The sequence below is a fragment of the Vigna unguiculata genome, chromosome 5 (genome assembly GCF_004118075.2).
Source record: "Vigna unguiculata cultivar IT97K-499-35 chromosome 5, ASM411807v1, whole genome shotgun sequence".
NCBI lineage: Eukaryota > Viridiplantae > Streptophyta > Magnoliopsida > Fabales > Fabaceae > Vigna > Vigna unguiculata.
This window is the reverse complement of record NC_040283.1, coordinates 27,343,190-27,354,872: the sequence shown is the minus strand read 5'-3', so window position 1 is coordinate 27,354,872 and position 11,683 is coordinate 27,343,190. Positions and strand designations below refer to the sequence as shown.

Genomic DNA, 11,683 nt, shown 5'->3' with positions numbered 1-11,683 from the left:
TTACAATAAACTTGTTATATATATATATATATATACAATAAACTATATATATATATAAAGTTTATTATTATATATATATATATATATATATATATTATGAATTGGTTTGATTTCATAAAATATCATCTGTAAATATTTTTGAGATATTTTCTAATATCTTGATCTTGGAAGATAAGTATTAATTTTAGAGATAAACTCATTTTAATTTTTTTGGAGACACGGTGCAACCACGCATTCCATGCATCTTTGCACTGAATTGCGAAGAAAGTCCTTTGAACGGGACCACGATTTTTTATTTTTTCACATTTAGCCTCTATTAATACACCTATATAATTTATATATGGATGAAAAAAATATGTAGATGTTCTTAGCAGGAATTGTGGAGGAATCTTTGAGGTGGAGTTTACATTTTGAAGGTCGAATTGCTACTGTTAAGTAATGAGGATTAGGCTAGGATTAGAGAAAAAAATCTACTTATAGAAAACTTTACGATACTTAAACGAGTAAGATAGTGAGAATCTATAACTATATATAAAGGAGATTTCCTATTTTGTATCACATTTCATAATTTCAACTTTACCCTTTACAATTTAATTATTTATTAAATTTTTAAAAGTTAACGGTTAATTTTACAAGTTTTTATAAAACTATTTACTTATTTCTTTCTTCTTTTTTCTCCTACTATTCATCAACAGTTATTTTTCTCATATTTTCTCCATACATTTTACTTTAATTTTTATAAATATATTTTTATTTTGTTCATTATAACATTATAATATCATCAATTATAAATATAATTCAAAAAATGCGTACACACATACGCGATAGCGCCTGTGTTTATCCTAGTATGTGATAACGAGTATAATCGGTATGAAAGTGATAGTGTAAGTTTTTAGTGGTTGGGCTGTATTTATAGGTTTTTAAAATTTCTTAAACATATATATTTAACATATTCTGTTATTTAAAAATAATTTATAAGAGGCTTAATTTTGAAAATAAAAATATTATTTAATCATGATATATTATGTTATAATATTATTTAAATATGACAAAATATAATAATAAAAAAATATCTTATAAAAATTTAATTGGTAATTTGTTAGAAATAATATTTAATGAGAGAGCGTAAATGGTGATGTTAACCCAGGTAATTTTGGTTATGAAAAGTGGTGAGAGAGAAGAGGGTATTTATAATTGAAGAGTATTATGAGAGAGAAGAGCGAATAGGAAAAACCGAATCGTTGAAACGACAAAGCAGAACTGACTACTCTCCGCACAAAACTCCCCCACCTTCTCACTCCAATACATATGGACTAGATTCTCTCTTTTCCCCTAGTGAAACCAAATCCACAAGCTCCTTTTCCTCGCTCACTCCTCTCATATTAGAGGGTCACACAGATCAACTCCTCTCATAAACACAACAATCAATCTTTTATTCCCACCACCAAAACACACACTTCCGCCATGAGCCAGTGCGTTCCCAGCTGGGACGTCGACGACAACCCTCCACCCCCAAGACTCTCCCTTCGCTCCAACTCCACTTCCACTGCCCCTGATGTCCCCATGTTAGTTCTCTTCTTTTCTTTATCTCTCTCATTTACTCCATTTTTTTTTTTCTTTTTTTCTGCTGCTTCGGAGTTGCTAATGATAATTCTCTGCGTGGCTTGATGAGTTCAGGTTAGACTACGAGGTTGCGGAGCTGACATGGGAAAATGGCCAACTTTCTATGCATGGCTTAGGGCTACCGCGTGTGCCGGTGAAGGCCCCCACAAGCGCCGCCAATAATAAGTACACATGGGAGAAGCCTCGCGCCGGTGGCACCTTGGAGTCCATAGTCAACCAAGCCACCAGCTTGCCCCACCGTGGCAAGTCAACGCTGAACGGCGACGGCGGCGTGTACGGGAACTTCCTCGTGCCGTGGTTAGACGCCCATGCCGCCACGGCTAATACGGTGACGATGGACGCATTGGTGCCGTGCTCGAAGCGGGAGCAGAGCAAGCAGGGCATGGAGTCCGTCCCCAGCACGTGCATGGTGGGGTGCTCCACACGTGTGGGGTCGTGCTGCGGCAACCACGGTGCCAAGGGACAAGAGATGAGTGGGAGGGATCAGAGCGTGAGTGGCAGTGCCACGTTCGGGAGGGATAGCAAGCACGTGACCCTTGACACGTGCGACAGGGAGCTTGGTGCGGCTTTCACTTCCACCTCTATCAACTCTCTCGACAACACCAGCTCCGCTAAGCACTGCACCAAGACCACCACCGTTGACGACCACGATTCTGTTTCCCACAGTAAACCAGTGGTAACCTCTCTCTCCCCCATTTCTTCCTCGTATTTCTATTTTATTTTCTTATCTGTTATTTCTTTATTATTATTTTCCTTCAACAATCCTATCAACCCAAATTAAAATCAACCTTAGTCAATTTCGAATGATTTTTCTAGGAACTGGTCAAACTCTAATTTCTAATTTTTGTAACTCATATGCGCATTAATATGTATATATTGCGTATGCCACACTTGTATTTTTTTTTCTCCACATCTATGTATGGCCTCTACTAACATACGTTTGTTCATGCACTACACTCGTATACCTTTATTTTACTTTGAAGTTTCCTTTTCTTTAATAGTATTTCGCTTTGGTTCGTAAGAGAAATATAAACATCATTTTTCTTTGATTTTATTTTTACCGGAAAATTTCTCTCTAATAATATATATTTTAAATTTCAGTCCCTTTAGTTCAAATATTAGGCTCGCAATTTCAATAATTTCAGACTTATTGTAAAACTATACTATTTTTGTTCATTTCTTTTTACCAAGTTATTTATTATTGACCTCTCCTAAGTCTAACAAAAAGTGTGTAAAAAAAATGAGTCTCCATTTTAAGCACTACAAAAATAAAATTATTAGTTCCTATGAAAATAAATACGATAAATTTTTTTTTTTTAAATTGAATGAATTGTTTAGAAAATTAACATAATGATATTTTAGATTTTGGAATATTTATTTCGTGACTAAAATTGAAAAATACCAATATGCTACACATATAATTAATTTTAAGCGTTATGCATGAGGATTTAATTCTATTTTCCGAAGCAACTGGTTTTGTTTTTTACAAGTTACATTAGTTTTATGATATATGCATGTGAATTTGTAAAGGGTGAAAACGGGGACGACGAGAAAAAAAAGAGAGGAAATGGAAAATCGTCGGTGTCTACTAAAAGGAGCAGAGCTGCGGCTATACACAACCAATCTGAAAGGGTAAACGTTGAATCACGTTTGCAAGTTGCTATAATGATATTATGAGAACAAAATCAAGAATTTGTTGTTCATTGGTTCATTTTTGCATTGGCTTTTCAGAAAAGGAGGGATAAGATTAACCAAAGAATGAAGACATTGCAAAAGTTGGTCCCAAATTCCAGCAAGGTATATAGCATAGTTGCAACTAGTGGGGTGGGGTTTTGCTGAGCTAATCATGATATTGTTTGTTTCAACTTTTTTTTTTTTTTTTCATCGAAATCGTGATATTGTGTATGTGGTATCTGAGCCAATTATTTAGTATCTACTGGTCCCAAATCTGTGAGAGAAACAGTTGCTATATACTATATACTGACATAACATATTTCTTTGCCATTTTCACTTTCGTAGAGTTCAAGTAGCGGTCCCCTGAGGATTCGATAGCCATTATAAATACCATTTCACACTGGATCTCTCTCATGTTTTTGCTTTCCATGTTCTCTGATTCTTCCCAGTAATGAAATAGTTTAATTCTATCAATTTCACGTAAACTACACTTTAATTTTAATTTGTAACTTGTCTTTGATTTTTATCCAAGGCCTAAATTATAGACAGTCGTGGACACACAAAGGAAGTTAATTAACATGGCCCTACCTCTCTCAAGATTTTTTTTTCTTCTAAAAGTCATGTACATAATATTATTGTTGTTATTAATATTAATTTTTATTATTTTAACTTGACTTTGAGCTCTTAGATCTATTATTTTGACCTCTATATGCACGTACTTACATTTTAATATATATGATATGTTTTTGTTTGTTTATTCTTGACTTTTCTTATTTATGGTACCGTCCTTGTAGATAAGGTATCTACTTTCATGTCATTTATCATACATTTCAAGTAAAATTTAAATGTTCAAATTCTTTACATAATATTCTACTACCTTTGTCCCTTTACAAATGGTCCACCCATTATTGGTAAAATACCAAAACTTGTAAACTACTAAAAATTTCGTAACATGTGATGCCATCAATTTAGTTAGTTTTACACTACATATAGCTACACCTGATACACTAAAAAATTTTACATGATCACTATTGTTTTTGATAAAGAAAAAAAAGACTGGAATGTGCAGTTATAGAGTCCACAAGAAGTGGAATTACTTGTTTTCATGGTCTGACAGGAGGCTGTTTGGTGAAGAGGCACCCAACTGCTCCCACAGGAAACCCTTTCCAGTGGTAGGCCCTCATGTCAATTATACAATAAACACTAAAACAACAAACATTTTCCACCAAAAACATACAAATCAAAGACAAAGATGAGGGAGAAAGACAAAGAAAAAGAACCCATACTTAACCATATCATATATAGACAAGGGAAAGCAAAGAAACATGCAATGTTGAGTACATCATATTTATGGATTAATTAATTAACAGAATTAAGCAATATTAGCTAGTTGAGTAATAGATTCATCATATAGTTAACTGCTTTTGCGTGGCTTGCTATGGGATTTCGTATTATGTATTATGGTTTACATAAACATATATAGACTTGGATTTTGTTTAACTTATGCAGACCGATAAAGCTTCGATGTTGGATGAGGTGATAGAATATTTGAAGCAGTTGCAAGCACAGGTGCAGATGATGAATAGAATCAACATGTCATCCATGATGCTGCCATTGACCATGCAACAACAGCTTCAAATGTCTATGATGTCTCCGATGGGCATGGGATTAGGGATGGGAATGGGCATGGGGATGGGAATGGGGATCGACATCAACTCCATGAATCGTGCTAACATCCCTGCCATCCCTCCAGTCCTTCACCCTTCTGCCTTCATGCCCATGGCAGCGTCGTGGGATGCCGCCGCCGCTGCGGCCGGAGGTGGTGACCGATTTCAAGGGAATCCGGCCACCGTCATGCCTGACCCTCTCTCCACACTTTTTGGATGTCAATCACAGGTAACAGATATTTCTGAGAATTCTCAAACGAAGCAATAAATAAAAAAAAAAAACAACTTTATAAACTTTCTTCTCTTTATTAGAATAATATTCTAGTTTGATTTTTTATTTCGTGATGAAGTTTAATCCTGTGTATTTTTGTATTGGTCGTATTTATTGCGGATAAGGTAATAAGTTCAAATTTCTTACAATGATTGATGGCAACCTGGTTTTATCTGATTTGGCTGGGTACTGAATTTGTGAGGCAGGAATGATAAAGGTTGTAGAAATCAGTCAAATCGAATTGATTGCATCATTAATATTGGGCACTGGTTTGTTAGCACCGTGACAAATACTCATAAAACAGTTGATTTATTGATCTAGCTTTGACCTCACCAATCTCCTAGATTGCAATCTTACAGTGAAAATCACCCTTTTGATTATTCTTTGTGCCGATTGAAGAGCAGACGCTAAATTAGAATATAACTCCATTTTCGGTTCATGGTTCCTTTAAATGTCTTTAGTTATTTTTTTTAAAATGACATGTACTGATAAATCAATGATTTTTTTTCTTAAAAGTATATAAATATAATAAAATTGAATAATTATTTGCAGCCGATGAACATGGATGCATACAGTAAACTTGCTGCGATGTATCAGCAGCTGCACCAGCCTCCAGTTTCTGGTTCGAAGAACTGAGCTAGGTTATGGAGTATTGTTCTGGTGTGATAGTGTTGAGCTACAAACAAGAATGTCCATACTTATTCTTTGTGAGAATATAAATGTGTATATTAGCTCCAAAGCAAGCGAAGGAAAACAATAGCACTATAGATACACACACTCTTTTCTTATTTGGGGTTAGTAATTGTTAAGATTAGGTGGCTTTCTTGGTTATTTTACCTTTATATGTATGTTCATATCATTTGCAACTTGTATAACGTCTTTTGCTATTTTATTGAATAACGGCTTTGGTCTGATTCATACCATATATAATAACTACAATTCACATTATACCAATCAATTTCTATATATATTATTCTGACACCTGAAACCTTGAACTATTTTATTTAATTTTTAAAATTGACTAAGCATTGTTAATTTGGTTCTATGTTAGACCATCGTAAATTTTCAAATTAATATATGGTGTGTAACACTAACTAATAAAATATCTGATTGTTTTTGTCAACAGATTGAAAAAAAATATCAGTTCTATTCTAATGAGAAGTTTAATCAATTTTTTTTTTAAATAATATTAAAGTATATCGGTAACTCAAAATTAGTTTATTAGAACATTTTCAAGTAACTTATCTTGGTTATTATTTCAAGTTGAATCTAAGTTACACTACAAAAGAAAATTTTTAAATAATAATTAATTTTAGTGATAAAAAATTATTAGTCATTATAGTAACCTATTTAAATACCAATTTATAAAATAAAAAGTTTGTAATTACTAAAATAGTCACTATTATAAATAAAAAATTATAATTGGTTGGTAATGTAAGGCCCACTAAATTTCTTTTTCCTTTTCTGCCCTAAATTAAAACGGATTCCCTAATGTAATGGGCCTAAGGTTGGCCTAATGGGGATTCAGATCCTAATCTACCCTAATTCCATTCTTTCATTCATTTTTCAGAAAACACGTTCCTCCTTGCCTCCTTTGCGCAGCCACAACTCTTTGCTAGGGTTAGTCGTCAACCTTCTTCAAGCTAGCTCAAGCCAGATTTCGCTCCACGTAAGTCATTCCTCAGCTCATGATTCCCCTTTTTTGGGCCTATTTCTGTTTTTACCATTAGGGTTTGGTAGTAACTCATTCCTTTTTTTGTTTTACCGTTTCTTTCAGCTCTTTGGCCATCCTTAAGACAGTCGTGCTCACTGTGTGCGTGTTGGAGTGTTCCTGATGAGGCCATCGGCGCCATTGATCGGCGGAAACGTGCTCCGTTCGTTGGAGATGGCCTCCAATCGTCGATTGTTCGGTGGAATCGACGAGGAAACGCAGCGGAAGACTCTTAAGAATGGATTCGCTCTCGTTCTCACACGGAACTCACACACACTATATTTGGAACCCTAGGAGGAGAAATCCTCTTCTAATGGAAAGGGGAGCTAAGACGAACGGTGGGAGTACTCTCAACCAAACTAACATTCATCAAAAGCTAATCTGTTACAGAGATGGATCGGCCTTTATATACGAAGGCAACCATTAACAGAAACAAAACAAAAAAGAAAGGAAAGCCGTCATCTAACAAGAATCCTAACGGCAAAGATGAAGGCGTGAAGTAGAAGCCCTAACTACAAGGGTTAAACGCGTGAAGGTGGATGGAACAGAACCCTAGCTCAAGATTGAGGTTTCACGTGAGGGTTGTTACTGAAACCCTAGCAAAGAAGAAGGTAATCGTGACCCTAGCAGAGTTTGGGTGCACAGCACAAATGATTCTGCTCTGTCCGTGCTGAATTGGAAATTTGGGCTGCAATTTGGTTTCAGCCCAAACGGAAGATGCTGTTAAGTGTGTGGCCGCATGGTTTTCTTCATTTCACGCTATGTGAATAAATTGGGTGACAGATTGAATTGGAGGGAGCCTTTGTGCTGTACGTTGGTGTGCGGGATTTGGGCTGCTCGAGGCCCATTCATCAAAGATGCAGAAATTGGGCGTGAAGGAGAAGGTGGACCGCAAGTGCAGCCAGGATCTTGGCCCACATGATGATGCACATTGATGGGAAGCATTGGTGTGTTGAATTGGGCCGCAGGCCCAATACCAAATACTTTAATAATTGGCATCTTGGAAAAGTGAGCTGCATTTAGCAAAAGAAACCCAATTAGAACAAGTTTTATTTAAAAATTAAAACAAATTAAAAGAAATTAAAAAATGAATAGGCCTAGGCGTTGGCCCAATGCTATGAGCCTTATTGGGATCACATCAGTTCCGCTAGTTTGTTTTCCAGGTACGGGAGGCTAGGGTTCGCCCTCTCTTTTGTGTTGTGTTGTTTGTGCTACTGTTTCATTATTTTAATATGCTTGGTGTGTTGATGCAAACCTGCATATGGTAGTATTGAGCCATTTGTGACTTGTTGAGTGTTTGTGCACGAAAGAATAGTGGTGACCACTGGTTTTCTCGTCCAAGCGAGCATGTCTCGCCTAGGCGAGATCAACAGAGGCTCGCCCAAGCTGCTTCACACGAGTGGTCGCTCAGGCGACCCATGTTGCTCCTGAGCGAGCGAACATCTCGCCCAAGCGAGAGGGGTCTCGCCTAAGCAAGATCCCGCATGAGGTTATTATTTCTCCTTCCCGAGCCCTCGCCTAGGCGAAGGGGGCTCGCCTGAGCGAGAATCTCTCGCTTGAGCGAGACCCTTCAGCCTGAGCGAGGAGCTGGGCGAGGGCAGTGTGATGTGTGATCGTTTCCTTGAATCTTTAATGGTTAATGCTTGCTTGGATTTGAGTATAGTGTTAAATGCATGAGACAAATAAATATACATGAGTGATGTGATTCATGAATTGTGAATAATGGGTTTGGCATGAACTTAGCATGTGATCTTAATGAGGTTGGTATTAAAGTGGCATGGTAACGAGATGAGTTGGAATGGTATATTCATGGATGGAGTATGATGAATTGGTATGGATTGATCTGGAACGTGAAAGGGATTGGTTATAAAGATTGATATAGTGTATATATATATGTATGATAGGTCTTTCTTGATTGAATGAACATGATTGGTCGATGGTCAGTGCATAAATCCTTGAGATCTCTAGGTGGGATCTTAGGGTCGTGCTTTAGTGGTCGGGACATAATTCCATGGCCCCTGTTAGTGGGTGTCCATGGTGGTGCCCCATCTATATGGTCTGGTAAGGATTCAAGGTAAGGTTGCATCCTAACACTCTAAGGAGTTAGTTAGTCTCACTTAGAGCGGACTGACTCTTGTGGTGAGAGTAGTAGGAGGCCTGAAACTCATTAAGGGCTAATCTTGTGAGTGAGGGATTGATTCATCGTAACACTTGTAACACATAGCTCGGGGGTGAGCAAATGTATCCACCACAAGTGCAAGCATCCGCTGAATCCGACCAGACTATATGTATCTGGATGAGTCGAGTCAGGGTCTAGTGTATTTCCTGAGAAAGTCATAACATGTTGGATGATTTATAAATACTGCTTGAATTGGGTGATAGTATGTAATTGCATGATAAATTGATTTCTACTATAGCTTACCCTATTATTTGTTGTTGTATGTTCTGTGGTGTGATCTTTTCTTTTGTAATGATCATCAACTTGTTGATGTGAGCAGAGGTGAGAACTCCCTGAAATAATCAGGGTGATGGAGGTTCCGCTGCATAGTCCGCTTGGACTGGATCTGTATCTTAATGGGTTTTCTTTCTGGGCTATGGCCCATGTATTAGTTTACTGTTTTAATTTCCTTTGGGTTTGCGGTTGAATGTTGTAACTGGTTTGCTTTGGCATCGTGGTGTGCATAGGATCTTGTAGGGGTTGTGTTTAATACCCCAGGACTGTGCTGCTATACTATTTGTTCGTGACGTTTCTTTTAATTACGCTTATTAATTAAATGGGACGTTACAGGTAAATTTGTCACTAATTAATTAGTGACTAATTTAGAAACTAATTTCTTTTATAGCCAAAACTTTGATAGTTAAATTTTAGAGACCAATTACAATTTTTTATTTATAATAGTGACTATTTTAGTAACTAGTAATTTTTTTATTTTGTAAATTGGTATCTAAATTGGTCACTATAGTGAGTAATGTTAACACCCAATTTCGTCCGAGTAAATGCATTTGTTTTGTTAAAAATAATAATAATAAAAAAATAATATATAAAATAATAATAATAATAATAATAATAAATAAAATAAAATAAAATAAAAAATATGTTTTGATTGATGGTAGATTTTTTTTAACTTTAATTCTACCATGGGAAAAAAAGAAAAAAAGAAGAAGAAAAAACCAAGACAAGGGAGAATCTAATTTATTTTTAATTATCGCACGCTTTTAATGAGCCCAAATGTTTTGTACATATTTTTACCCCCATTGTTTGCTATTTACACTCTTCACATGACATGTCAAAAAAGGACGTTTCATAATTTCTATTTTTAGAGAAGGGTATATTATTAGAAGCAATTTTTTTATAATAATTTGAATAAGTATCTTGCATTTAAACTTATGTGATGTCTTTTTTTGCGTTGTCAGTCTAGGAAGGTATTATTTTAAATAGAAGAAAATATTCCCGATAATAATGCTTTTAGAGAATGGTACGATTTTAATAGTTAAAAGAAAATATTCCTGGTATTAATTAGAATCAATTGTATGAAAAATATGTTATGATTTGATCATGATCTTTATGTGACGAAAAATATGATTCTAGTAATTACAGGCAATATTTCATTAATAATTATTATCTAACACTGTGGATATATGCGACTATTTAATTTCTATAATATGTTTCATTAGGATCAATTCCTTCCTCATATATTTTATTATAAATAAAGACTAGGATTTCAGTGGTACCCAAGGTGCCTATATAAGCACAAAACTTCTCCAATGCAAGACACACAGAAAACAGAACAAAATTCGAAAACCCCCTCTTCTTTTTATTATTAGAGCACACACACAAAAGGGGTCACCTTACTATCCTTTCGGTCAGTTTTGCTTGTTCGTGTCCTGAAAGGTAAACTCCCTTTGCTCCTAATGTTATTCATGATTCTCTTATAATATCAAATGTATGATCGATTGACCTATTGTATGATTAAATGTGTTTGGGGTTCGCACTTTAAATCATTTTGGGTTTGTCATTGATATGCTCAACCCTTCTCCTTCCTTTTATTTGGAAGTCCATTTATCTTGATAATTAAAAATGTTTCTTTTTGTAAGCTTTAAATCTCCCCCAAAAAAGATAATAATAAATAAATAAAAAGATAAAAAATTATATTATTTCTTTTCTATAAGTATTGAATATCATGTCAAGTCTCGGACTTGCTTGATAATCAAAACAATCCTTCACAGACTTTTAATTCTTTTTTTTTTTAAATTAATAATAATAAAAAATAAAAATTATAAAATCATTTTAAATATCATATCAAATATCAGATTTGCTTGATAACTAAATCTTTTGTCATGTAGAATCTCGGGTTCTCTTGATATTAATATATATATATATATAATTTCAAAAAATAATAATAATAATAATATCAAACAACCTTTTTATAAAGAACTACATTATCCCTGATTTTCTAAATGAAAATACGTAGGAGCGAGGTACAATCCTCGTCGGGCCAAAAAAAATAAAAAAATAATTTTGTTTTTAATCTTTATTATTTTTGTATGTGTTTTTTTATTTTGTTTGATTTTTTGGGGAACAACACATATTTTAAACATCAAATTCTATCTTGCATACTTAATTAAAGAGGGAACCGTCTTAAGACAGGCGTTGTGGGGTGCTAATACCTTCCCCACACGTAACCGACTTCCGAATCCAAATTTGGTTTCAATGACCGTTCTTTTTTAAGGTTTTTC

The 11,683-nt window shown here is 35.0% G+C and overlaps 1 protein-coding gene across 2 annotated transcripts; it reads left to right on the top strand.

The window, feature by feature from the left end:
• The first annotated feature begins 1,232 nt into the window (after positions 1 to 1,232).
• LOC114183173 (transcription factor UNE10) lies at positions 1,233 to 6,149 on the top strand. Of its 2 annotated transcripts, XM_028070094.1 has the most exons (6): positions 1,233 to 1,565; positions 1,678 to 2,299; positions 3,154 to 3,255; positions 3,355 to 3,420; positions 4,807 to 5,193; positions 5,788 to 6,149. In XM_028070094.1, the coding sequence occupies exons 1-6, from the start codon at positions 1,465 to 1,467 to the stop codon at positions 5,869 to 5,871; spliced, it is 1,362 nt and encodes a 453-aa protein (XP_027925895.1). In that variant the 5' UTR covers positions 1,233 to 1,464; the 3' UTR covers positions 5,872 to 6,149. The 2 variants fall into 2 exon arrangements, with proteins under 2 accessions (XP_027925895.1, XP_027925896.1); XM_028070095.1 differs by lacking the exons at positions 3,154 to 3,255; positions 3,355 to 3,420 and having other exon boundaries at positions 5,788 to 6,055.
• The last annotated feature ends 5,534 nt before the right edge of the window (positions 6,150 to 11,683 follow it).